At 61.0% G+C, this 27224-nt stretch overlaps 1 protein-coding gene across 1 annotated transcript; it reads left to right on the top strand.

The window, feature by feature from the left end:
• Positions 1-401: 401 nt before the first annotated feature.
• Positions 402-27029, top strand: GRAMD1A (GRAM domain containing 1A). Its single transcript, XM_030543404.1, has 20 exons — positions 402-484; positions 6082-6283; positions 6910-6930; positions 7786-7870; positions 8487-8590; positions 13076-13171; positions 13760-13840; positions 14251-14372; positions 14755-14908; positions 16251-16446; positions 16696-16836; positions 17616-17734; positions 18494-18638; positions 21217-21318; positions 22650-22823; positions 23298-23385; positions 23937-23948; positions 24476-24583; positions 24849-24969; positions 25485-27029. The coding sequence occupies exons 1-20, from the start codon at positions 477-479 to the stop codon at positions 25569-25571; spliced, it is 2166 nt and encodes a 721-aa protein (XP_030399264.1). The 5' UTR covers positions 402-476; the 3' UTR covers positions 25572-27029.
• Positions 27030-27224: the final 195 nt, after the last annotated feature.

The raw sequence follows: 27224 nt of genomic DNA, 5'->3' as shown, positions 1-27224 counted from the left end.
CAGTGAGGGGGGCGGTGCGTCGCTCGGGGGGGCTGCTCTCCCCAGTGACACCTGTGCTTGTTGTGGGGGGGGAAGGGGCTCGATTGGTGGCCGGGGGGGTTCGGTGCGTGGCCAGAGGGCCGGGGGGGGTGTTCGGTGCGTGGCCGGAGGGCCAGTGAGGGGGGTCGGTGCTCGCTCGGGGGGGCTGCTCTCCCCAGTGACACTGTGCTTGTTGGGGGGCAGGGGTGGGAGGCTGCCACCCGGGAGGCGGGAGTAGGTTTGGGGGGTTCTCCTGGAAGCCTCCCCTGCTTTTCAAGGGGATGCGGGCGCTTCCAGAGCCGCAGAGAGAACCCAGGCGTCCTGGTGCCCACCCCCATCCTTTGTGCAGCGGGCGGAGCGTGCAGAGGGGGAGGGGAGGAAGCCGCCGGGCCTCTGTCTCCTTCCTCTTCCTCCGCGGGGAGGCCGGGCTGCCGGCCGGCCGGGCCGGGACACGGGCCATGTTCGAGTAAGGGGGCGCCGGGGTGGGAGATGGGGTGGGCGGGGGCGGGGAGTGTGGGGTGAGCAGAGAGTGTGGGGTGAGCGGGGGATGGGGCGGGGAGTGTGGGGTGAGCGGGGGGGTGAGCGAGGAGTGTGGGGTCAGCAGGGAGTGTGGGGTGAGCGGGGGGGATGCGGGCGGGGAGTGTGGGGTGAGCAGGGAGTGTGGGGTGAGCGGGGGATGGGGGCGGGGAGTGGGGTGAGGTGAGCGGGGAGGATGTGGGGTGAGCAGGGAGTGTGGAGTGAGCGGGGAATGGGGCCAGGGGGTGGGGTGAGCGGGGAATGGGGGCTGGGAGTCTGGGGTGAGCGGGGAATGGGGGCTGGGAGTGGGGTGGGGTGAGAGGGGGGATGGGGAGTGGGGTGGGGTGAGCGGAGAGGATGGGGCGGGGAGTGTGGGGTGAGCGGGGGGATGTGGGGTGAGCAGGGAGTGTGGAGTGAGCGGGGAATGGGGCCAGGGGGTGGGGTGAGCGGGGAATGGGGGCTGGGAGTGGGGTGAGGTGAGCGGGGGGATGAGGGGTGGGGTGAGCGGGGAATGGGGGCTGGGAGTCTGGGGTGAGCGGGGGGATGGGGAGTGGGGTGGGGTGAGCGGGGAGTGTGGGGTGAGCAGGGGGTTGGGGGCAGGGAGTGGGGTGAGCGGGGAGTGTGGGGTGAGGGATGGGGTGAGCGGGGATGGAGGTTAAGAAAGTGGGCTCTGGTATTTTGGAATTGGGGGGAGGGGTGTTTGAGAGCCAGGACTCCTGGGTTCTCCCTTGGTCTGGAAGAGGAGTGGAGTCTAGTGGTTAGAGGGGGAAGGCCGGGAGCCAGGACTCCTGGGTTCTCCCTTGGTCTGGAAGAGGAGTGGGGTCTAGTGGTTAGAGGGGGAAGGCCGGGAGCCAGGACTCCTGGGTTCTCTCCTGGGCTGTTATTGCTCTGCCCTCTCTGTTCCAAGCCCCCCAGCAGTCAGAACCCTCCTTCCCGCTCCCCGGCAGGCTCCCAGGCTCTGCCGAGTGAGTCCCCAGCCCTGAGCCCGGCGCTGCCCGGTGCCCTGCGCTGAGCTCCTGGCTGGGGATCTTGGGCTGGGCGCAGGCCTTTGGCATCTGCTCTAGCCCTAGGGGTCTGGGTAGCGCCAGAGAGCGGCACCTGTAGCACCTTCCCCTGCACTCAGCTGAGCCAGACGCCTGGGTCCCTCTCCCAGCTTGATGCCAGCTGTCCGAACTCACAGAGCTGCCCTAGGACAGGGGTTCTCCCCCTTTTTCTTTCTGAGGCCCTCCCCCTAACACCTGCCCCCATGCTATAGAATCTCCATGGTCCAGCAGTGCCCTAACAATTGGTTTTCTATATATACAAGCCAGGGCCGCGTTAGGGGGTAGCAAGCAGTCTAGCGGATCCCTCTGAAACCTGTTTGTGCCCCCCCAGGGGGCCCTGGTTGAGAATCACTGCTCTAGGAATCAGTTTGTGAAGCAGTGCCCAGGGCCATGGGTGCCTGCAGCAGGCAGATCCCAGAGAGCCTGGAGCTCGCAATGGCTGGGATGCCAGAATCCCATCGGGCGCTGCAGGAACAGGGCTGGCCGGGTCTCGCCAACCCCCAAATCCCTCTGCAAGCACGCCAAGGGGCAGCAATCGGGGCAGGGCTGATGCCCTCCCATGGTGGGTGAGGGGCCTGGGCATCTTGAGTGTCTGTCCTGACTGCTCTGTGCTCTTGGAGATTCCTGGGAGGGCAGGGGGCCCTGCACTCAGGGGTCTCTGTGCCCAGCTGGGGGACAGCCCCTTTAACAGGCTGGGTGTCTGCCTGTTAGAACCCAGGCTCGAGGGGCTCCGAGACAGGCGATGCCCATCTACCCCTTCCCTCTGTGCCCCCAGATCATCTCCTAGAGACACTCCCCGGGATGGCAGGGCTGAGTAGAGGGGCATCAGTGGAAGTGGGGGGTACCTGGGGCTGGGATAGCAGGGGCTGCAGGTCAAGAGTGAGGGGCACTGGCAGAGAGGGGTTGGTGACTGTTTAATACGAGTCCATGTAACTCTCCAGCTAGGAACAAAGAGCATCGGCCACACGCACAGGCTGTGGGACTCTGTCCTGGGGAGCAGGGACACTGAAAAGGACTTGGGGGCGGGTCATGCAGTCCTGGGTGCACAAATGGGAGTCTCCAGGAGAGCAGGGAGGCAGAGCTTTCCTGCATGGTCTGACCTACCATGGTCTTGAGGTTCTAGGCCTGGGCTGAGGGATGCTCTCTGGGCTCCCCTCAACATCAGACAGGGCTGGAGGTTGCTGCTGGCAGTCACTAGCCAGGCAGGCAGCCCCTCAAGCCCAGCCAAGCTAGCAGGATCTGCCCCATATTTACCTCCCTCCAATGCCAGTTGGTGCCAGGTCTTGGCCCAGCCATGCTCCTGCAGCCAGGGGCCCCATGTGCCAGGGCTGGGACTGGCAGCATCTTGCTGCCTGTGATGGACCCCAGAACCCCTATCACTTTGGGCCCCCAGGAGCCACCAGAGTCCTACAGCCAAAGGCTTGGCCCAGCTGACAGCAGTGGCCAGGGGAATCTCAGGTCCTTCTGGACCCTGGTAGGTGGCCAGGGAGTGGGGGCCAGGGCTCAGCAGGGGTGCTCTCCCCGGCAGTCAGAGCCAGCCCGAATGCCTCAGCTTGGCACTAGGGGGCCTGTGCTGCAAGGGGTGGAGAGGTCAGCAGGAGGTGCTCTCCCCACAGCTCAGCACACACACACACACACACACCCCCAGAGCCCCAGACACATTTCCTGCAGCACAGTGTCCCATAACACTGTACGGGGGCATTGGGGCCAGTGCTGGCCATGACCCCCTTCCTGGTTGGCCTGAACCCAGCCGGGGGGAAGGCGTGGGTGGCTCATGCTGCCCCTGCCCCCCTGTCCTGGCTGTTCTGGAGGTTCTAGGCCTCCTCCCCCTCATGCACCGGCCCCCAGCAGCTGTTGCAGTGTCAGGCTGGCCCTGGCCATATGTTGCGAGGAGGGGTGGAGGTGACAGCAACCAGATCTGGAGCTGCCCAGGAAGTAGGGCCTCCCATGCTGCCCTTGGCACTAGGCTGAGTCCCAGGTGCCAGTAAGTGTCAGGCACAAGGGGATACGAGGGGGGAGCATGTGATGGGGAGAGTGAGAGTTTTATAGGCAGCAACATTGGCTAGCCTCATCCCTGTCCCCAGCTCTGCCAGTGCCCCTCACTCCCGACCTGCAGCCCCTGCCACAGCAGTTCTGGCTCTTTCCCCTGGGCTCTGCATGCTGAGGTCGGACTGGGGGTGGACAGGGGCAATGGAGCCATTTGGCTGCACTGGGGAGTGGAGTCGAGATGGAGCTGAGAACAAAGAGCCGTTAGTGAGATGGGTAAGTCGGCTCCAGCTCAGGCCCACTGCACTGGGCTGGCACTACCCCCCATCAGACCCACAGGCCCCTCCTGGCTGGCACTACCCCCCATCAGACCCACAGGCCCCTCCTGGCTGGCACTACCCCTGTCACACCCATGCCCCCTGGCTGGCACTACCCCTGTCACACCCATGCCCCCTGGCTGGCACTATCCCCGGTCAGACCCAAGGGCCCCCGCACTCCAGCTGGCACCACCCCCCATCAGACCCATGAGTTCCCCTCACCTGTGGCTCTGCCTCCTTGGGGGTCTCTTCTCCTGCTCTGAGCTGTCCCCCCATTTGGGGCATCCCCAGGTGCCCCCTCTGGAATCAGAGTCATGTCATCCCGTGGGAGAAGCATTTCCTGATTCTAGTCCCTAGCCCCAAGAATAGCCCTGTCTAGAGCTGGGGGCCGGGGATGATGGGATCCCCAGGGTACAATCTGGAACTGGGGTATTGCTGTACCCCCTTCACTCTCCAGCCTGGGCTGTCTCTCAGTATGCTTTGCTAGTGACAAGCAGCAACCCACCCCCGTGTCCCCCCCATCACTCAGCACAACAGCAGGTGGAGCCCCGCACCCAGCTAGGTTGCATGAAGGCCTCTGAAACTTTCATAAATCACTCAGTGAAAGGCACCAGCCAGTTCCCTCTGGCTCCCCGAACTCCCCCCCCCCTCCCCCCGAGCTGTACCGTCCTGCCCTGGGCAGAAGAATAAGTTTATAACCCAGTCTGCCCCTCCCTCAAGATGGGGAGGACATGCAGCAATTTTTGTATCCAAGCTGAGGTTTCCCAAGCACTTCAAGCAAAACACGTTGTTTTAGGCAGAATGTAAAACAGGGTTATTAACTACAGAATGATCGATTTTAAGTGATTATAAGTGGTAGACATAAAAGGACAGAGATGGTTATCAAAGAAAATTAAAAATAAGCACACAACCTAAATCTTAAACCTTAGCACACGTGGCAGTATTTTCAAGCAAGTTTCTCGCCCCACTGGATGTTACAGTTCATAATTAAGGCTACAGTTTAGGCACCGGTGTTTTTAGTAAAAGTCACAGACAGGTCATGGGCAATAACCAAAAAGTCACGGCCAGTGACTTGTCGTGACTTTTACTAAAAATACCCCTAACTAAATGCTAGGTGCTGGGGGGGTGGCAGAGTGCTCCAATCAACGCTGCTGCTGGGGCGTGGGTGCTCCGGCGTTGCTGCTGCTCCTGGGGTGGGGGGTGGTCTGGAGCCCTGCTACGCTGCTGCTCCTGGGGGTGGGAGTGGCCTGTGGCCTCACCACCAGTACCTCTCCTCCTGGCAGGGGCAGCCTGGGGCACTGCTGCTGCTCCCGGACCACTGCTTGGGGCAGCGCCTGGGACCAGTTGCTTGGGGCTGCCAGAGCAGTGGCTGGTGCGGCTGGCCCCAGGGCTGCCCCAGCTGCTCGGGCCGCCCTGGCGTCAGCCGCACCAGCTGCAGCAGCTGTGGAAGGCCCAGAGGTCCCGGAAAGTCAAGGAATCTGTGATTTCCGTGACCTCCATGAAAGACTTGCAGCCTTATTCATAATACACAGGTTTCTGCCTTAAACCTGGGACCAGTCTCCTCTGCTGAAATTCTTTGTCTTCTCTGGTCCTTGTTGCTTCCAGGGGAGGAGAAAAGCCAAAGCATGATGCCTCTGTTCCCTATTTTATATCCTCAGTCTGTGTGCCTGGAAGACACTTGCCCAGATGGGCCCTGGTGCGCTTTGCTGAGTCACAGCGTTGAGCGATCCCCTGGTGTGGTGCTTGCACAACTGTTGTTGAATTATAAATTGCTTGATTACAACCCCCCCGACTAATTAATGGTCAATTAACACCCTCCTGAGCTGAGGTCACCGCCATATAGTGCAGACTCTCAAACTTAGAACATATTTCAATAACAACCATAAAGCACAATCTCATAACTTCATACGCACTAACAGTATACCTATTTGGACAGAACAAGGGGTTTCAGCAGATCATGACCTTTCATATGATATCATACACGGCATGCTTTGTAAGAAATATCACAACTATAGATGAATGATGACTCTGGGAGTTACAGGGTGCTATTTTGAGGTACAGTGTGCCACAGGTGGACATGGGGAGCAGGGAATGAAGGGAGGCACTGGAGGGCTAAGGGAAGGGAAGTGAAGGGCTCTGGGAGGAATGGGGAGGGGGTCTGGAGGAATACATGGGGCCCCCTTCAATCTGTCTTCCCCCAGCACAGGCAGCCCCTGCCCCCGGAGCAGCCCTAGCAGCTCTCCCTCCCTGCGAAAGCGTCTACTGCTGCCCCCACGGACCTCCCCTGAGCTCCCTGCAGATGCCATGGTGGAAAAGAGCACAGAGAGTGCCCCAGATCGGGGCCCCTTGTCCGCCCCCGTCAACTACCCGCTGAGTGCCAGGAGTTTCATCCGCAACAACAAGGTGAGGGGGGCTGGATCCTGGGGGCTGTGGGTGTCAGGGGGTGCCAGGATATTGGGGACTTTCTGGGTGCCCCTGCTAGCCCAGCCCTGGGCTCCCTTCCCAGGTCTACCAGTACCCCTTAATCCCAACACTCAGCCTCTGCTAACCCAGCCCTGGGCTTCCTCCAGCTCTGCCAGTGCTCCTCAATCCCAACCTGCAGCCCCTGCTCGACCAGCCCTGCCCCCCCAGGTCTGCAGTGTATTGAGGGTTGTTTGGGGACTCCCTGGATTCAGGGCTGTTGGGATCCCTGTGGAGGAGCTCTGCATTGCAGTACTGAGGGCTCTGTGGGGGTCCTGGGTGTTCTTGGGAGGTGTTCGGGGGCCCATTCCTGGGGGCCAGCCTCTGGGAGGGTTCTGGGAGGTATCCCCTGGGGCATCATGCTCAGGGGAGGACTCTCGAAGAGGCAAGTACTCAGGGGCTTGCGGGTTTATCCTTGGGGAAGCAGGCTTTGGGATGTGTCTGGGGGTCCTGATAGACCAGGGCTTTGGGGGTACCACAGGGGGCTGGAGGTCTTGGTGGGAGCAGGATTTGGGGGTGTACCCCGGGGGGGGCTCCTGTTCTAACCTCTCTCTCTCTTTCCCTTCCAGAAAGCGCAAAGCTGGTACAGCGTGAGTCCCCCCGGCTCTGCCTGCAGCCCCAGCACCTCACACACACTGCCCAGCTCCCAGGGTTCAGCTACACTTCCCCCTCGGGCACCCCTATCTCTGACCCTGGCAGTTGTGGGAGGGGGTGGCAGGAGGGACTCTGGAGACCTCCCTCATCTGAGCACAGCCCAGAGCTGGGTGCATCCCTGGGGTGGGACAGACCGGCCCTACAACACCCTCCAGCCCCCCTCATCGCTATTCCAGCCCTATGCTGTGCCCCTCACCTCTTCTCTGGGCTTTGTCTGTCCTGGCCCCCATTCATGGGGCTGAGCCCAGCCCCCCTGCTCCCTTCAGAGACCTTCCTGCCCCCCCAGCTGCAGCCCTACTGGAGATGGGGGACAGTGAGGGGGAGGAGTAAGAAGGGGGGTGGGGAGGGTCTTCGTTTATGCTCCCCTCTTCCCCCTGATTTCTGATGTGGAGTTGGGTGGGGAGGGCAGGGGAGGAGCATGGCTGGAGGGGGAGGGGATTGGTTGGGGGAGTAGCAGGGGGTGCTCTGAGCTCTCTTCTTTCCCTGCTAGCTCTGCTCTGGTGGGAGAGCTACAGCCTGACTCCCACTCCTCTTTGTTTCCTGGAGCAGCCAAAGGCTGGGTAGGGCCGGGGAGGGGCAACTGGGGCAGAACTTTCCTAGCCCCTCAATGCTGTCGTCCCAGGACCCCCTTCCCCTCCCAGAGTCCCCCCTGCGGCTGGTCCAGGGACCCCCTGGGACCCTCCCCGGTGCCCCTGCATGCTCCAAAAACATAGCTGAGAGTCCCCCTCACCGCAGTAGCAGAGGGTAGGACATGGCCCGCTGCACCCCTGATGGGCCTGATCCCCCCACAGATGCTGAGCCCCACGTACAAACAGCGCAATGAGGATTTCCGCAGGATCTTCAAGGGGCTGCCGGAGAGCGAGCGGCTGCTTGTGGGTGAGGGGGGGCCATGGGGGAGGGGCACCAAGGTGGGGCCGGCAGGAGGGCAGGGCCCGTGGAGGGGTGTGGGACAGGGGAGGGGCAGCAGGGGCCAGCAAGGAGGGAATGTGAGTGCAAAGGAGCAGGCTGAGCAGGGAGTGGGGGCTGTGGAACAAGCCCCCCCATCTTCTCATTCATCCCCCATGTGTTCTCACAACTATTCCCCACCTGCCTCCAGTCCCTGCTCACTCAGAGGGCTCACCCCGTGTTCCTGGGGTAGGGGGGGCAGCAGTGCTGGCACTTGGCCCTATGGCTCCTGCTGTACCCACTCTCCATGAGCTATTGCCCCCTCTTTTCCCCAGGCCCCCACACTGGCAGCTCCCTTCCCCCCACAGACCTGGCCTGCTCCCTGTGCTGTCAAATGGGAGTGTCTTTCTCTCCTGTACCCCCAGGTCTGCGGTTGCCCCTCACTCTTGCCCTGCAGCCCCTACTGGCCCAGCCCTGCCCCCCGCCAGCTTTGGGAGTGCCCCTCACTCCTGACTCACAGCCTCTACTAGCCCAGCCCTGCCCCCCCACCTCCAGCTCAGCCACAGCCCCCCCACTGGGCTGGCTTTGACATCTCCCCTCTCCCCAGATTACTCCTGTGCGCTGCAGCGCGACATCCTACTCCAGGGGCGGCTCTACCTGTCCGAGAACTGGCTCTGCTTCTACAGCAACATCTTCCGCTGGGAGACAGCAGTGAGTGACCCCCCTCAGGTGCCCTGCAGCCCTGCTTCCCCCCAGGCACCCCTGAATCCTGCACCTCCCCCACTGCCCTGGGCCCTGCCAGATTCCCCTGCCCCTCCCTCCCGCCAGGCACACTGAGTCTCCACTCCCCAGGTGCCCCCAAATCCTGCACCTCCCCTGCTGCCCTGGGCCACTGCCCCTCTCCCCTCAGTGCCCCTGAGCTCTGCCCTGCCCCTTCTGCCCTGGGCTGCCTCCAGCTTCCTGTCCCCGCAGGGATCCCCAAGGCCTGCCATGTCCCCACTGTCCTGGGCCACCTCCTCTGCCCATCCACCCAGGGGCCCAGACCCTGCTCCTTCTTGTCACGGGAGCACAGTCTGGGTGCTTTGGACAGCTCTGAGTGAAATTCAGCCGCGGCCCTCAAGTAGTGTAACACACTGTAACCATGGCCAGTCTCCTCAGTTTCAGCGGCTGCTGGGTCTGACCTGGGGGCGTTCAGTCCCTGTTCACCCCATGAGCTCCCCGCAGGGAGCCTGCCCAACTAGGGTATCTGGGGAAGCCTCACACTCTGCACTCAGCAGGGACTCAGCCAGCGTGTGACACAGAAGGTTTAGCAGCCTCCTGGAACACAGCCTGAGACAGATCTTGTTAGCACAGAGAGTAGCAGAGTCCATCTGCGGGAGACGCAGATCCCTGGGCTCTCCCCCAGGTCCCAAAACCAGGAGACTCCCCAGTTTCGAGCAGCCCCAGCCTCAGTTACGCCCAGCTGCCCTCCTCCATCCTTTGTCCTTTTCCTTGGCAAACTGATCACCTGGCCTCCACCTCTTGCTTTTCTCCAACTCCTCACAGCTGGCCCTTGCAGAGGATGGGCCAGGATACAAAGTGCCAGCCATTGTCTGTGCCTAGGCAGCCAGATGGTAGTCACGCCCCCCCACTAGGGGGCTCTGGAAGGATCACACACCTTTGTCCCACCACCTAGAAACTTGTGCCACACACAGGGGAAACTGAGGCACTCATAGACTTCATACACAAAACATGAAGAACATTCCCACTTCATCACATCTGTCCCCTCTTCGAGACTGAATGGGTGACCTGGGGAAGTTTGAACCCACAGTTCCCATAGATGCTCCAGCACCTCTCCCATTCCTTGGTGGGAGTTATACCTGTCTCTTCCAGTTCCATGCCCCCTACTAGGTCTGGTCTGCTTGATGATACTCGCAGGCCACACATGGGGAGGTTTTATGGGGCTTGTGCCCTTTTGCCACCCCGAAGCCTTTGGGGTTCAAACTGGAATTGGGATGTCTTCCAGCCCCCCATCTGGAGTGCTGGGATTTGGGTTCTCTGGGTTAATTTCTCCCATCTTTGCCTTGGCCCCACTCTGACCAGGCGTCTCTGTCAACGGCAGCACTCTTCCAGCTGCTTCCCCCTTCCCTGGGGCCTCTCACATCTCTGGACAAGGGAACCTGGGTTGGCAGCTGTTCTGCCCTGGCTGTGGTCCCCATGCTCAGCTGGAGTCTCTGATCCCCTCCTGCTCAGCTTTGCCCCTGCTGTCCCAGTGAGGGCAGGCAGCGAGCCTGCTGGTTTGCTCACAGCATCCGAGCCAGGGTGAGTTAACTCTCCCCTGCACTGGGCCACTGGACCAATCCTCTGTCCTATCCCACTCAGCTCCAGGGCTCTGATTACAGACAGGCAGGTATTCCAGAGCTTAGCAACTCCTCCCCCCTGCCAGCCAGGTCATCTGCATTTTCACTGATAGCTTTAGTCTCAGCCGCTTAGTTCCCTGGATTCAAATCCAGCTCTTTGGGCCTTACAGGAGCAGGGCCTGGATCCCGTCTCAGAGAGACAGTCATTCCCCAAGAGTATGTCACAGCTGATGTCCTGGAGAACCCTAACTCCCAGCCACCCTGATCCCTCCTGTGTCTGCCTCAGGGTCTGAGCCATGGCAGGGTGAATGGCTTCATCCCTGGGACCTTCACCTAGGTCACAGCCCCTCAGCATCTGGTGGGGCTGCACCACCCAGGGCCTGACAACAGTTCTCTCTGTCCCAGAGTCTCCCCACCCCAGGAATGTCTCGCCATTGACCACCACCTTCTGCTGCACTGGGGATTGGAGGGGCCTGAGCGCAGGAGACTCCAAGCAGACATATATGCTATGGTCTGTCAGACAGACAGTCCGCTCTCTGAGATTGACTTACAGGTTGTCTTCCCTTCACCAAGTTAACCCTTCCAGGGGTCTCAGTGACCCGTGCTTCCTTGACCTTTGGGCACTGCATAGCCTTATGTCTGTCCTGCCTGCAGTAATTAAATCTCAGGTCCCTGAGGCCCCCTGGAGGAGGTTCACCCCCTCAGCCTCTCCCCCAACACCAAGTTCACTCTGGGGATGCCTCCACGGGCTCCCCTTCCTCGGACTTGTCCCCGGGCCAGTCCCCTAGTGGTCACAAACTCATCGGCCAACCTGCCTGCCCTCCGCAGGTCTTTGGGCTTCCTGGCCATTAACCACACTGTAAGATCCAGAGAACCGATCTCCTACGGCTGCTCCAGCCCCACCAGATCCTACATGTTTTCCATGCTGGTGACCCTGGGACCTTCCCCCATTTGCAGAGATATTCTCCCAGCATGGTGGTGATTTCCATGGAGGCCGCACACCCTGGAACCTTTCCTGACCACCTCCGGGGTCAGCCAAACTTAAGCAGTGGCGCTTTCTTGACCAGTTCCTAGTCTCCTGTTTCCACCCCATCCGTCTGCCTGAATGCCTCTATGGCCTGAGAGAGTTAGATACTGGAGCCTTTCTGCAGAGTCAAGCAGGTCACTACAAGCCTTCTCGGAGGCAGTGAGATTGGCATCCATAGCCCCCCTCCTTAAACTGGGGCAGCAAGTTAGTATCTAGGTTCCCTAAGGAATTGGCATCCCAGGGTCTGTCCCCACTCACCACTGGGGGTCCCCCTGCCTCAGCTCCAATTCCCTCCATTTCAGATCTACCAATGGGGGACCCGGTCGTGAAGACCCCTTGCTGGACTGGGGAAATAGGTCTTAGGACCACCCTGCTGCTACTCGGCTGCTCCCAGTCCCTCTTGTAGCCCAGTTTGGGTCAGGAACTGGCTCCTTAGACCGATCCTTCTCCAGCTGCACAATCAGCTACACCTTGGTCAACTTTCCAATGTGTTGCACTCTCCCTCTGTACGGCTCTCCAGTGACTATCTTACAGAGGTGGTTCTACACCATTTTCCGCTCTTCCCTCTAATTCCTCTTGTTTTACTGCGCCCAGCCACTTACTGCTGGATGCTCCCAGTGCCTTCAGCAGCCAGCTGTCCATGGGGTACTGCATATCCCACCGCTACCACCAGCTGCCATGGACGAGCAGGCTCAGTGCTCTGGAACCACTCTGAGTGAAGTTCAGACAGGACCCTTTTGTAGTATGACACCCGCCAGGACACACTCACCTGGGCCAGTCTCCTCGGCTTCAGCGCCTCCTGGGTCTGACCTCAGAGCGCTTTTAGCACCCCTGTTCCATGCCGTGAGCTCCCCGCAGGGAGTCCACCTGACTAGGACACCTAGGGAAGCCTCTCACGCCCTAAAGGGCCAGCCCAACTCCGCACTCAGCCAGAGAGCAGGAAGTTACAGCAAAGTCCATCTTGGAGGGATTTCTCCCCCAAGTCCCCAAACCAAGAGACTGACCAGCTTCCCGCAGCCCAGCCTCAGTCACACCCAGTTGCCCTCTTTTGTCTCTTTCCCCAGCAAACTGGTCACCTGGCCTCCACCTCTGTCTAACTTGCAGGGGATGGGCCCCAGCCTTAGCTGCCAGGGTATGGAATGTCTGGCTATTGTCTGGGCCCAGGCAGCCGGTTGGCAGTCACACCCGCCCCCTAGGGGCCTCTGCAGTGATCACCACCTAGATACTTATGTGACACAAAGGAAACTGAGGCAAACACACAGTATTCATACAAAACATTAAGAAATTCCCACTTCATCACTTCCCTGCCACCCTGGGCCGCCTCCATCTTCCCTTTTACTCCCGCCCCCATCCCCACCCTGCCCCTCCTGCCCAGTTTCCCTTCCCCCCAGGTGCCCTTATGCCCCTCCCACTGATGCCCTGGGCCACATCCAGCTTCTACTCCCCCACCAAGTACCTCCCTGCCCCTCCCACTGCTGCCCTCCAGCTTCTCTTTTACCACCCCCACAACTCTGTTCTTCCTGTCCAGCTTCCCCTCCCCCTGAGACACCTCCTGCCCCTCCCACTGCTGCTCCAGGCCACCTCAAGCTTCCCCTCCCTTCCCAGGTGCCCCTTGCCCCTCCCACTGCTCCCCTGAGCCGCCTCCAGCTTCCCTTCTCCCCAGGCACCTCCTGCCCCTCCCACTGCTGCCCTCGGCCGCCTCCAGCTTCCCTTCTCCCCAGGCACCTCCTGCCCCTCCCACTGCTGCCCTCGGCCGCTCCAGCTTCCCTTTTACCTCCCTTCAACCCTGCCCGTCCTACTGTGCAGCCCCCTAACTGCTGCCCCCTGCAGATCTCTGTCCCGCTGCGGGAGGTGAAATGCCTGAAGAAGGAGAAGATGGCCAGGCTGATTCCCAATGCCATCCAGGTCTGCACTGCGGCTGACAAGGTGAGATAGGGCCGGGGCTTCCCCCACCCTAGGACCCCTCTCCTTGGGGGCAGCCCGTGCCCCTGTCCGTCCTCCGCATAGCCCCTCCCGGGAGGACTATGGCATCTCAGGTGCCCCTGCCCGATGCAGGGTAGACGCAGAGACAATTGGGTGGGTCCTCGGGGGGCTCTGTGTGGCTGCTGGCATCCTCACCCAAGGAGGGGTCAGGTGGGGACCCCCTGATCCCCAAAAGGCAGGGCTGGGGAGCACCAAGGGGGTGACGCCCATCCCTGCCCCTCACAGAAGTGCTACCCCAGGGACACTGAGTCTGGCCTCTCCCAAATCACTCTGAGTTGGGACCTGGGGGGAGGGGAGTTTCCTGGCAGCTGGAGGCCACTGTCTGAGCAGCATCAGTGCCCTGCTGGTCCTCCTTGTGGGAAGGAATTGGACAGGTGTGGGGGAGCCCAGAGCTGGGCTGGTCAGGAGTGAGGGGCACCAGCAGAGCTGCAGAGAGGGGGAGCCCAGGGCTGGGCTAGCAGGGGCTGCGGGTCGGGAGTGAGGGGCACCAGGAGATCCAGGGGTGGGGTCTGACTTGCCCCCTCCCCCCAGCATTTCTTCACCTCATTTGGAGCCCGTGATCGCTGCTTCATGCTGATCTTCCGCCTGTGGCAGAATGCACTGCTGAAGAAGGTATAGATGCACCCAGGGTGGGGGTAGGGGGTAACAGAGGGCAATTTGGGGTTGAGGATCGGGGGTGGGATCCTGGGGGGTGCAAACGGAGGCTTGGCGGTGGGGCCCATGGGTCACTGCTCGTGTCCCCCCTGACACTGACCCCCCCAGACCCTGTCTCCCCCCCGATGTTGTTTCTTCCCCTCCCCCGATGCTGTCCTTTCCCCCCGCGCTGTCCCCGACACTGTCTCCTGCCCCCGAACACTGTCCCCATGACGCTATCTCTCTCCCCCCCAACGCTATCCCCCCCACTCTCTCTCCCCTCCAGACGCTGTCCCCCGCACGCTGTCTCACTCCCCCAAACTCAGTCCCCCCCCCACGCTGTCTCTCCCCTCCCAACACTGTCCCCCCAATGCTTTCTCCCGCCGTAGACACTGTCTCCCCGGGAGCTCTGGCATATCGTCCACCAGGGCTACGGCGCTGAGCTTGGCCTCACCAGCGAGGACGATGACTACGTCTGTCCTGTCCCGACTGACGAGCTCAATGGCCTGGGGTGAGTGTGAGCCCCCTTCCCCCCTCCCCCAACCGCATGAAGCTAGCCACAGGCCTCAGACTTCTTCTGCGGGGCCCTTAGATCTGGTGTCCCCCCCCTGCACCTTCCCCCATCGCCCCATGAGAGAGTCTGGGTCCTGTTGCCCAAGGGGGAGCTGTCTTGGGAGTAGGTTGGCCGCACCCGAGTGTTGGGAACCCTGGGACCCCTGTCGAATGGGAAGCCCCTGTCCTTCCGCCCCACCCCTGGACAAGCTGGCACCCTCTCCCCTACCCGTGTGCCTGACCCCGCGACTTGCCCTGGTGCGATCCCCGACCCCACCTTGACACTTGTGACCTCGACACTTGTGTGACCCCTGACACCCCAGTGACTTCCCCCCCTCCAGGCCAGTCAGGGAGCTCAATGACATCATGGAGCTGAGAGACCTGGCCTTGCCCTGCGCTGCTGACCTCAAGCTGGAGCCCAGCCCCACGTTGGCCAGGAGAGCCGCTAGTCAGAGCTTCCACTCGCTGGCCAGCAGCAGTGATGGGGCAGCCTCAGTGAGTGGGGGGAAGGGTTGGTGGGGGCGAATTGGGGAAGGGAGGGGGCAGGGCCAGGGGAGGTTTGGGGGGGCTGGGGATGGGAGGGGACAGGACTTGGGAGGGTCAGAGGGTGGGGTTGTGGGAGGTGTCGTGGTGCCTGGAGTGACTCACAGCTGAGAAAGCCAAACTCAGGACAGACAGCCGGAAAATAGGATGGACACCCCAGGCTGGGGGTGTATTCTGTCATTTGATTTCACCAAGCCAGCACTGAAACGTATCCCGGGATCACTCTACCTCTTTTACCATGGAGTACAGACAGTCCCTTGGCATTCCAGCCCTTCATTGCCCCCCAACCAAACTGCACTTTGCGATGAAAGGCAATTAAACCCAAATTCCCCACACATGAGGCTCTTCCAGTCCCAAAGGACTCATCACTTACCTCAGGTCAGATCTCTCCATAGACAATACAGGTAGCCGTTTTCTTTAATGTCTAAAACTAGCTAGGAAAAGAACTGAGCCGTATTCAAAGTCAAAGCAGATAAAATACATTACAGGTGAATGAGAATATATACGTCCACTTGTTAGCGGAGACTTAATGTTGGTGAATTCTCCATAAATCTCTAGAGTCCTGCAAATCTTTCCATGTGTTCCATTCTCAGTCCAATGGCTCAGACTCCCTGGTCAGAGTTCAGCAGATCAGAGGTGCTGGCTCAGGCCCATGAATGGGGTATTTATAGCTCTCCCGCACACAGAGCCAGCAGACAGGTGTCCACACAGAAAACCCTTCACAACACGTGATGGACACTTGAGGCTGTGAAAAGTCCCAGTAACACTTGCTTTGATGATGGAATGCTTCAGTCTGAAGCTTCGGTCTTGTAAACACCGTATAGCCGTGACATGCCAAACAGTTCTCCGGTCAGTGAATTCACACTCCGTGCTAGCTACAGGACTTTGCATCTACTGACAACTGAGCACAGCTGCATACAGGATGTGCAGGTAATACAGAGCGACAAGAGATGAAAAGGATTTTCAGGTACCAGTTAATCAGTTACAGCCACCAGGATGTTGGTAAATACAGTTACCATCAGTTCTTGGTTTCTGTCAACACAAGGGCATGGACTTGTCTTAGTTAGCGTAGTTAACAGCCCTTTGTTACCCACACACAGTGAATTAACCCCTCTTCCAGCTCCTGCCCTGAGCTGGCCAGCTGTCAGCATCATAGGGGGCGGGAATAGAGGAGCTTGGGAAGGGAAGGTCAGGGCCGGAGGAGGTTCTAGGGGAGGTTGGGGAAGGAAAGGGGCAAGGCTCAGGGAGGTTTTGGGCCCATATTGGGCCCCCCTTACTTTTCCTTCCCCCCCAGCTGGCAGAGGACCCCGAAGAGAATGTGGACAGCCAGGCGGATACTGCCTCCAACTGCACAACAACACCGGTGCTGGAGCCCCTGAAGGCTGCGGTGCTGGGGGAGGGCCCGCTGCCTGCCCTGGGGGACCTGCTGCCTCATGAGGAGCTCCCCACTGATACCAGCAACTCCTCCTCCTCCTCCACGCAGGATGAAGGTGACAGCCCTGCCCGAACATACCAGCCCTCAGCTTTAATCATTAGGCCCCACCCCTCTCCCAGAGCCAAGGAGAGAACCCAGGAGTCCTGGCTCCCAACCCCCCACTCTAACCACTAGGCATCACTCCCCTCCCAGAACCAGGAATAGAACCTAGGAGTCCTGGCTCCCAGTCTGCCTGCTCTGATCCCACCATCCTCCCAGAACTGGGTTAGGACCCAGGCAGCTCCTCATCCCTCTCTCCCGACAGTGGAGGTGGACACCTTCTCAGACCTGCCCGGGCGACTGCTGCTGAACTGCGTCTATTGCCTGGGGGCTGAGCAGCTGCAGCAGATGCTCTTCAGCGACTCGCCGTTCATGCAGAGTTTCCTGTGCCAGCGCAAGTTCACAGGTGGGGCAGGGCAGGGGTGCGGGCGGGGGCTGAGTCTTCCCTGGGGCCATGAACTGGCTGCTCCCTGCCACCCTCCAGATGACAGCAGGGCTGGGGCTGGCTCACTCCTCAGGACACCCATGGGGCGCTGCTGGCCCAAGTCAGGGTGTATGGGGCAGGGGACCCGGTAGCTCCGGGCCAGGTGGCCTCGCGGAGATCCCGAAGCTGAGCGGGGCAGAGCCAGGAGCAGCCAGTGCAGGGTGAGGGCGCTCTCCACCCCCAGGGCACACACCCTGCGCCACCCAAGCCGTGGGTGTTGGCAGGCACAGGAGGGCAGCGCAGTGGAGTGTCGCCCAACACCTGGGACCTGCTGCCCTCAGAGAGTCTGGGCTTGGTGCTCCAAGGAGCTGCCAACTGCAGTGCAGGGGAGGCCTTGAACTGGGCCCCAGGCCCACACCTGGTGCTGCACACGACCCATGTGGCCTGTGCCGGCTGGAGGACATAGGTCACCAGCTCTGGCGGCTGCCGCCCGTTGTAGCACTGGCCACGCTAGCCATGCACTCGCTCTGGCTGGAGGGGAGCAAACTCACTGCAGGGCCCAGGAGGGAAGGGGTCATGGCAAAGCGCTGGGCCGGGTGTTCATGCTGCCGGGCGCCCCACTGGGCCACGCCTGTTTAATGCCACCAAGGGCAGGGCCCTGTATCTGGGAGTTGGGGATGAGAGGCACGTGTGGGGGGAGATGGGAGGAGGCCCCTGAGTGGAGGATCCCCCCGTCCTGACGTACCCCCTGCTCTCCCCAGATGTGACACTGACCTCATGGAGTGGCAAGAGCAAATGCCACCAGAGCCGTGTCCTCTCCTATACCATCCCCCTCAGCAACCCGCTGGGGCCTAAGGCAGCTGCTGTGGTGGAGACGCAGGTGAGGGGGCAGTGGAGCCCCAGGAGGGCGTGAGGGAGCAGAGATACAGAGTAGCGGGATGGGGGGGCTGGACGGGGTGGGCTGGACTGCGCTGTGTGGGGTGGTAGGTCAGGGGTGGGGCTTGACTGCATGGGGGGGCTGGACTGCATGGTGCAGGGTGATGGGTTAGGGCTGGGGCTGGACAGCATGGTGGGGGGGCTGGACTGTGCAGTGCGGGGCGGCAGGTCGGGTGGGGCTGGACTGCATGGTGTGGGGGCTGGACTGCGCAGTGCGGGGCGGCAGGTCGGGGTGGGGCTAGACAGCATGATAGGGGGCTGGACTGCGCAGTGCAGGGCGGCAGGTCAGGGGTGGGGCTGGACAGCATGGTGGGGGGGCTGGACTGTGCAGTGTGGGGCGGCAGGTCACGGGTGGGGCTGGACTGCATGGTGGTGGGGCTGGACTGCATGGTGGTGGGGCTGGACTGCGTGGTGCAGGGTGGTGGGTTAGGGCTGGGGCTGGACTGCATGGTGGGGGGGCTGGACTGTGCAGTGCAGGGCGGCAGGTCGGGTGGGGCTGGACTGCATGGTGTGGGGGCTGGACTGCGCAGTGCGGGGCGGCAGGTCGGGGTGGGGCTGGACAGCATGATAGGGGGCTGGACTGCGCGGGGTGGGGTGGCAAGTGTGTGGGAGGTAGAAAGTGCAGGAGGGCGGCAGGCATGGCGGGACAATGCGGGGCTGTTTCTGGCCTGTGATGGGATGAGCAGAGCTGGCCTCCTCCCAGACCCTGTTCCGTGCCAGCCCCGATAGCGGTGCCTGCGTGGTGGACTCGGAGGTGATCACGCAGGGCATCCCCTACCAGGACTACTTCTACACCGCCCACCGCTACTGCATCAGCACGCTGGCCACAGGCACAGCCCCCGTCTCAGGTACTGCCCCGCCTCAGAGCTCCTCTGCAATGGGGGACTTGGGGGGGGCACCCCCCATCCAGAGAGTGGTGCTAGGAATTCCTCTGGTGGCTGACTCTCTTTGTCTCATGGCTGCTCCACACTATGAAAGTCAGACCCTTTGAAATCAGCAGGTCCAGAGAACTTGCACCCAAGAGTTTGAAAAGAGCTGGCTGAGGAACTCACTGGCCCGTTAAGATTAATTTTCAGTAAGTCTTGGTGCACTGGGGAAGTTCCAGAGACCTGGGAGAAAACTACTGTTGTGCCACTCTTTTAAAAAGGGTAAAGGGGATGGCCTGGGTGATTATAGGCCTGACAGCCTAACAGCAATCCTGGGAGAGAGAAGGGAGCAGCTGATATGGACTCAGTTAATAACGAATTAAAGGAGGGGGATGGAATTAATGCCAGTCTCCATGGGTTTATTGAGAATAGATCCTGTCGCTAACTTGATCTCTTTGGGAGGAGATGTCAAAGCTGGTGACAGGAGGGACAGCGTTGATGTAACACACTTAGATCCTCTATGGCCTTTGTCTTGGGACTACACGACATTTAGAGTGACAAACTGAGACTGATGCAAAATCAGGACAGCTTGGTGAGCTGGCCATGAGCACATGGTGCCTTGTAATACTGCTCCATGTAACTGTCCAGCTAGGCACAAAGAGCGTTGGCCACTTGCTTAGGCTGGGGGGACTCTGTCCCTCCTCTGTGTGAAGCAGGGATGGTGAAAAGATTTGGGGGTTGTGGAGTCCCCCATCCCACTGGCTCTGTGCCAGTGATCCAGCCTCTGCGTTATTTCCTGCTCCCCTAATGTGTGTCCTCTGCCAATGCGACCAGGGATGAATTGAAGTTTTCTTTCAGTCCATTGATAAAGCTGCAAATAGCACAGCCCAAGACCCGATCCCTGCGGGACCCCTTGGAGATACCCCCCTCAAGGGCTGGTTCCTGCTTACAGGTTTGTTTCGGGCCCTCTGTTAGCTGGCCATGAATGCGTTCAGTGTGGTTCATGACAATTTCGTATCAGTCTCGGTTTGTCACTAAATGTTGCGTGGTCTCAAGTCAAAGGCTGTGGAAGATCTAAGTGTGTTATGTTTCAAAGTAGCAGCCGTGTTAGTCTGTGTCTGCAAAAAGAACAGGAGTACTTGTGGCACCTTAGAGACCAACACATTTATTTCAACCTGAGCTTTCATGAGCTACAGCTCACTTCTTCGGATGCATGGACCATTCTATGCATCTGAAGAAGTGAGCTGTAGCTCACGAAAGCTCATGCTGAAATAATTTGTTAGTCTCTAAGGTGCCACAAGTACTCCTGTTCTTTAAGTGTGTTATGTCAACAGTATTCTCTTCTGCTGCCAGCCGTGGCATCTCCCAAGGAGATACTAGCTGACCATGGGGTTCCCATGCAACGCTGGGGCCAGAGGGACTAATGTAGCCCTGGATGCACAAATGGGAATCTCGAGGAGAAGCAGGGAGGTGATTTTTCCCTATAGGTTTGGCCCTAGTGTGACACTGCTGGGCCCCTATGTCCAGTTCTCGTGTCCACAGGCCAAGGAGGATGGTGATAAATTGGGGAAGGGTCCAGGAAGAGCCTCAAGAATGAAGAAAGGGTCAGGAACCCTGCCTGAGAGGGAGAGGCTCCCAGAGCTCCAGCTCTTTCACTTAACCCAGAGTAGGGTCAGGGGTGAGGCTCCTGTCTGGCTTTGCTGCATGGGGTCAGACACCCAGTGCTGGGCATGTCTCTAGCAGACAAAAGTCCAACACGAGCAGCCAGCAGCTGGAAGTTGAAGCTGGACTAAATCAGCCTGGAACTGAACTGTGCCCAGAACTAAGCCCTGGAACAATTTCCCAGGCTGTGCAGATTCCCACTCATTGCCCATCTGTAAAGCCCACATAGGGCTGGCAGGTCCCCAACTCGGCAGGCAGCCCCATCTGAGCACTCCCTCTAGCTCCGTCTGCAACAGGACTGGTTCCCCTGCCTCCTGGGGGCTGCCACAGACCCTCCCACCTCCAACCATCAGAAACCATTTTCTCCCACCATTGCCACAGGCGCCTGTCCAATCCAGCCCCATCGGGCCTTGTGCCCTGTCCTGCCCCCACCCCTTGCTGGATTTATGGGGTGCACATGGAGTCTCTCTGCGTGCTCCGGGGGCTAACCAAGCTCAGCTGTTCCTGACCCTCTCAGAAGCTCAGCCTGAATGTCCTGCAGCCCCATGCACTGGCCTGGGTGGAGCTGATCTTTCTTGGCCTTGGGGGGACTAAAGCTGGAGCCAGGACCACACTGAGGCCCTGCTGCAGCCGTGGGGTGGGGGCAGGCATTCGTTCAGGGCAGGTTCATGCTAGGGGCGGCTCAGCTCAGATGAGCACAATGATGCCTTCTGGCCTTGGGATGCGTGACGGGGGGGCCTGTTGCTGGGAATCTCTGGGCAACAGGCCCCCACCGCATCTTCTCTAGGGAGCTGCTTCCCAGCGTCCTGGTCTGGCAGCTCACCTCCACCCCTGTGCTCCCCAAGGAGCAGGTCATTCACACACACACACACACACCCCGGCTCTGCCTTCCCCAGAGTCTCCTCCGAGATCCGGTACCGGAAGCAGCCCTGGAACCTGGTGAGAGCCCTGATTGAGAAGAACACATGGAGTGGCATGGAGGAGTACTTCCAGCACTTGGGTATGGGGTTTCTGGCACCTGGGTTGGGGGGCGGGATGGACGGAGACTGCAAGGGATGGCTAGTGCCAGGGTAAGAGGGCAGGTGCTGAAGAGCGTACCCAGCGCTGGAGTCTGGGAGTGCTCTGGGGACACAGAGGTGCCTGTGGGGGGGAGGGGGGCCTGGAGGGACAGGGGGCTCAGAGGGTATTGGGCAGGGATGGAGATATGGGGGGTAAGAGGCTACTGAGGGGCAATGTGGATGGGGCTGCGCGGGCTGCTGAGGCGAGGGAGATGACGTGGGCGAAGGGCGGGTGAGGCAACGGGGGGTTGGGCAGGTGCGGCCGTGTCACAGGCTCGGTGCTTTTGAACAGCTCTGAATCAAACCCAGGCAGGACCCTCTTCAGGATAACATCCCCAGACACTCTCACTGTGGCAAGAAGCCTCCTTGGCTTCAGCGCCTCCTGGGTCTGAGCTGGGAGCGTTCAGCCCCCTGTTCCACAGTGAGCTCCCCCCAAAGAGTCCGCCTGGATGGGACACCTGGGGAAGCCTCACATGCCCCCAAAGAGCCCTGCACCCCAGCTCCGCAGCATGTGACACAGAAGGTTTATCAGCTGTCTGGAGCACAATGAAGGCAAGTTCTCTGTTAGCACCAAACCCAGGAAGTTCCAGCCACGTCCCTCTTGGTCAGACCGAGCTCCAAGCCTTGATCTCCACCTGAGACCCCCAACAGGAGGCTGAGACCTGCTTCCAGCAGCCCACCCTCAGTCATGCCCAGCTGCCCCTCCTCCATCCTTCATTCCCCTTCAGGGCAAAGAGGGTCACCTGGCCTCCACCTCAGCTTTGTTCTCCCTGGTTGTAACCCCTGGGTCATCAATTGCTGAGTTACAAAATGTCCAGCCATCATCTGGGTCCAGGCAGCCATTCAACAGTCCCACCCAGTTCCCTGGGTCTCTGCAAAATTAACCCCCCTTTCCCTCCAGCTAGGTAAACATGCAGCACACTGGGGAAACTGAGGCACATCCAGCACTCAACAAAGTATTAAGAAAATTCCCACTGCGTCGTATCCCATGAGCGGTGGAAGGAGGGGGGCGGGTAAAGCGAGGGGGCTGGGGAGGTGACGTGAAGGGGGCTGGGTGGGGCAAGCCGCCAATCAGAGGGGGTTTCCCAATAAATCCATTGGTTGGGTGGGTGTGACACAGCTGGGCTGAGGGCAGCTGGAGGGACACGAGATGGGCCCTGGACTCCATGTGGCTCTCTCCCTCTGGACTTCATGGGGTGCATGTGCCTCCCCCACAGGCATCTCCCCCCCTGGCAGGGCTGGAACAGGCATCTCACCCCCCTTGGTGTTGCAGGGCTGGCGCTGGCAAGAGCAGAGAAGACGCTGCTGGAGGAGAGTGGCTGTGGGACGGAGCCGCGGGGGCTGCGCCGCAGGAAGCACACACTGAGCTGGAGGGCCCCCCATGCTGAGCCCACCCTGGCCACGCTGCCCCCCAGCAAGACAGGGCCCTGCCCCCTGCGCCCCTCTGGTAAGGGAAAACATGACCCCGTATGTAACCCACCCCATCCCCGCCCATGTTTAGAGGGGACCTGTCCCCCTGCTCGGGTAAAGGGGAACCTGCCCAGAACCCTCCACCCACAACCTACCCCTCGTCCAAAGGAAATGTGCCCCCTCCTGTAACCTGCCCCCAGGACCTGCCCCTAGCCCCATCTCCATCCCAAAGGGAACCCACCCCCTCAAACCCATCCCCATCCCCCACACCCAGGTAATGGGGAACGCACCCCCATCACCCTGTCTGGAGCCTGCCCCCATCACCGCCCCCCCCTCCAGAAAGGGGAAACGTGCCTTGTCCCCGATGGTCCCCTATCAGGGAACCTGCAGGCGCAGCTATTCCTCCCCCCCAGAGGATGGGAGACGGGCTGCTGCAGTTCCCTATGGGGAGTGACTCCTGGGCACGTGGGGCTGGCTTGGCCTCAGCCTAACCTGCTCCCTGTCCCCGCAGGCAGCCTGGCAGCCCAACTCTCCCAGCAGCTCGTGGAGCGGAGCCGGGGCCCCACTGTGTCCACCCTCATCCTCATCGTCAGCCTGGTGTAAGGGGCATGTGGGGCTGAGCTATGGGGAGGCAGGGGTGGGTGATTGAGCTGTGGGGGGATGGGACTAAAGGGGTCTGGGGCTCTTTGGAGGAGTGATGTGGTGGGCCAGGCAGGGCTCTGGGGGGCATAATGTGGGGAGCTGGGGCAGGGCTCTGATGGGAGTAATAGGGGGGTAGAGCTTTGTGGGGGGAGGGTCCAGGATTTGGGGCACACCCCTCCAGGGCCGGGCTCAGGCTGGACTCTGTGGGTGATGTGAGGGGGTACAGTCCGGGTGGTAGAGTAGGGGCACCCCCTGGGGGCACAGCCATAGCCCCTTTCCCGAGTTGGGATGTAGGTGTTGGACTGGGCTGGGGGTGGGATGGCCAGGCAGGGGCTATTGGTGAAGGGAGTTGTGTGAGGGGGAAGGGGGCTGTGTATGGGGAAGGGGCTGAGTAAGATGAGGGGGTGTGTATGGGAAGGGGGGTGCATGTGTAGGGAGCTATGAGATGATTTTCAGGGGTGAGGACTCATGTGTCTCTTTTCTTCCCTCTGTCTCTGCTGCCTCACAGGATCTGTGTGAGGTACAGTGTGACCTCCCCTCTCCCACACCCCACCCCCATGTCCCGCTGGCTGCCATGGACCCCCTGCCCCCTTGTGCTCCAAGACACCCCCCCAGCACCACCCCTGCCCTGCCTAGCCCCCTCCCTGGTGCTCTGAGCTCCCGGTGCTCTGGAGCGCTGACTGAAGTGGCATGATTTGCATACTGCGCTCTGATTAGCCAGCGTACTACTGACATGCTGGGTGATGGCAGGCCTCAGCTCCGGACCCCACCAATCAGAGCGCAGTATGCAAATCTGACAGCCTGCCTTGAGCATGTTCTGGGCAGGGAGATGGAGCCTGAGAGAGCCATGCATGTAACTGGGGGTCAGGGCCAGAACTCCTGGTTTCTCTCCCTGGCTCTGGGAGGGAGTGGGGTGTAGCGGTTAGAGCAGGGGGCTGGTTCTGCCCCATGTACTCAGGGCTGTGTTCTAGGGACGCTGTGTGACCCTTACCAGCATCAGGCCTGTGGCGAGGCTCTGCCAGCCCCTCATCCTTCCTTTCCCCCCAGCCTGCTGGTCCTAGTGGTTCTCAACGTGATGCTGTTATACCGGCTGTGGGCGCTGGAGCACACGGCCCGCGCCTTCCAGGCCTGGCAGGCTTCCACACTGGCCCGAGGGTGAGTGATCCCAGCGGGGGGCTGCCTGCGAGGGAAATGGGGAGATTTCTGGCAGTGGGGGAGGGGGGTAGTGTGGGGAACACAGGCCAGAGTGATGGGAGCAATCCCAGTGGCAAGGGAGGGGGCAGGAGGAGGAGCGCAAGAGGCGAGGGGTTTTGTATTGTTGAGGTGGGGTCGAGGTGCCAGGGGAGGGGTCCCAGCAGCTGGCATTTGTGGCAGATGGGGTGACCCCCATCTCAGCTGGCAGTGACCTCCTGCCCCCCAGGAAGCTGCCCCGGACAGCAGGCGAGTGGGCCGAGGTCCTGGAGCTGCAGCGGCGTTTCCATGGTGCGGAGGTGCAGAAGTGGAGGCAGATCCTGGAGGCCTCTGTGGAGCTGCTGGATGAGGTGATGCTGCGGGGCCGGGCCAGGCTTGCTCGGCTCTTTGGGTGTCTGCCTGGGGGGGCTGTAGCTCTGCTCGTGCAGCCCCCCTGGGCCTGACTCCCCGTGCCTGCTCTTCAGCCCTGGGGACAGCAGGGCTAATGCGCAGTCACCCAGTCCGAGTCCTGCACCCCAAGCTGCTTGGAGCGCCCCCTGTCTGACAGCAGGACCCTAGTGGGAGCCCAGCCCATCTGGTGATCCAGGAGCCCGAGGAAAGGGGAGTCACTGGGGAAAGTGTCATCTACTGGTTAGAGTAGAGGGGCTGGACACCAGGACTCCTGGTTTCTCTCCTGAGCTCTGGAAGGGGAGTGGGGGGTCTGGGCACCAGGACTCCTGGGTTCTCTCCCTGCTTTGAGGGGAGTGTAGTCTAGATGGGGGGAAGGGTGGGCTGGAAGCCAGGACTAGAAGGCTGAAGCCCTCTCATGAGCTGTCAGCCATTCAGGAATAACTGGTACCTCTCCTGCCCTCCTCCCACCCCCCAGATGAAGGTCTCCCTGGAGAAGCTGCACCAGGGCATCATGATGGCAGAACCATCCCCGGAGCCAGGCCAGGCTGATGCCATTTCCTGAAGCTGCGCTGGCCTCTGGGGGCCATGGGGGACTGAGCTGGATCTGAGACTGCAGCTAGGTCAGCGCTGCCCGGACACCCCCTGTGGGCCGGCTCCCTCAGCCGGGTCAGCGCTGTTCAGCCAGCTCCCTCGACCGGCTCAGCACCGCCTGGATGCCCCTTGTCGGCCAGGTCAGCACTGCTTGATGCCCCCGTTCAGCTGGCTCCCTCAGCCAGGTCAGCACCGCCTGGACGCTCCTCATCGGCCGGCTCCCTCGTTCGGGTCAGCGCCATCCAGACACCTCCTGCAGGCCAGTTCCCTCCACCGGGTCAGCGCCGCCTGGATGTCCCCGTTCAGCTGGCGCCCTTGGCTCTGGTCAGCGCTGCCTGGATGCCTCCCTTCGGCTGGCTCCTTCGGCCAGGTCAGAACTGCCTGGACACCCCCCTTTGGCTGGCTCCCTCGGCCAGGTCAGAGCCGCCTGGACACCCCCCTTCGGCAGGCTCCCTTGGCCGGGTCAGCGCCGCCTGGATGCCTCCCTTTGGCTGGCTCCCTCGGCCAGGTCAGAACTACCTGGACACCCCCCTTTGGCTGGCTCCCTTGGCCGGGTCAGAACTGCCTGGACACCCCCATTCGGCAGTTCCCTTGGCCGGGTCAGTGCTGCCTGGATGTCCCCTTTTGGCGGGCTCCCTCGGCCGAGTCAGTGTCGCCTGGACGCCCCCCTTCGGCTGGCTCCCTCGGCCGGGTCAGCGCCGCCTGGACACTTCCCAGGGTCTGTTTCTCCTGTTGGGTCAGCAGCACCTGGCCATTGGCTGGTGTCAGCACTGGCTTGGGCTGCCCTGCTCTCCTGCCACCCCCCGGCGGAGCAGGTCTCTGTGGTGACAGCTAGGTGGAGGCCGCACCGTGGGACACATGGAGGATCCCCTGGGATTGGCTCTGCCCCTCGCGGTCCGCCCACTGCCTGCAACCCAGGACAACGGTGGCTGGACTGCGGCTGCCAGCTGGGTACAGCCCACCATGTCTGCTGCCTGGTGGCCTGTTGTGGCCTGGGGGAACCCATCCAGTCTGGGCTAGGAATTGACTTTCTAAGTGGTCTAGCTGCATAGTGTTACAGTGGGGCGTGGCCAGGGCAGTTCCCCCGCCCCCTTACCTTGGAGCCAGGACTCCTGGGTCCTCTGCACTGGAGCAGGGCACCCTTGGGGCAAACTCTGTGCAGTGCAGGGGGCACTGCCCATGGCTCTGCCTCCTTCCCGAAACACTCAGTTCCTGGAGGGCCCGGTGCTCACCAGGCACTGAGTCATTGTCTCCTGGCCTGGGCCACTTGTCCTTCGACGCTGCTGGAAGGGGCTTGGTGTGTGTGTGAGCCTCCCAGCCAGCCTGAATGCCATCTGCTCCCTCATCCTCAGTGTCATGGGGCTCGCGCCCCCCCCACTATTTATTAGCTGATTAAAAAGCGTGGCTGGTATAGCGCCACCTAGGGTGAGTCTGTGTGTGTCTGTCCGGGGGTGATGTCCCTGTTCAACTCTTCCAGCGCCTCCCCCCACAGCCCCCTCACCAGTGCCCCTGCCCCTCCCGCTGTTACCCCCAGCCAGCACCCCTGCCCCCATCAACTCCCTGAATCCCTGCCTCACTCCGCCTGGTCCGTCCCCACCCACGGCCAGAGCCTGCCAAGGCTCCA

Source organism: Gopherus evgoodei, unplaced genomic scaffold, assembly GCF_007399415.2.
Source record: "Gopherus evgoodei ecotype Sinaloan lineage unplaced genomic scaffold, rGopEvg1_v1.p scaffold_31_arrow_ctg1, whole genome shotgun sequence".
In the NCBI taxonomy this organism is placed as follows: Eukaryota; Metazoa; Chordata; order Testudines; family Testudinidae; genus Gopherus; species Gopherus evgoodei.
This window is presented reverse-complemented; position numbering and strand designations above follow the sequence as displayed.

Bases quoted from the DNA above. Each gene is read 5' to 3' on its own strand.
- GRAMD1A (XM_030543404.1), top strand. The intron at 6,931-7,785 runs GTGAGTCCCCCC...ATCCCCCCACAG, and splicing joins AAGCGCAAAGCTGGTACAGC to ATGCTGAGCCCCACGTACAA. The intron at 13,841-14,250 runs GTATAGATGCAC...CTCCCGCCGTAG, and splicing joins AGAATGCACTGCTGAAGAAG to ACACTGTCTCCCCGGGAGCT.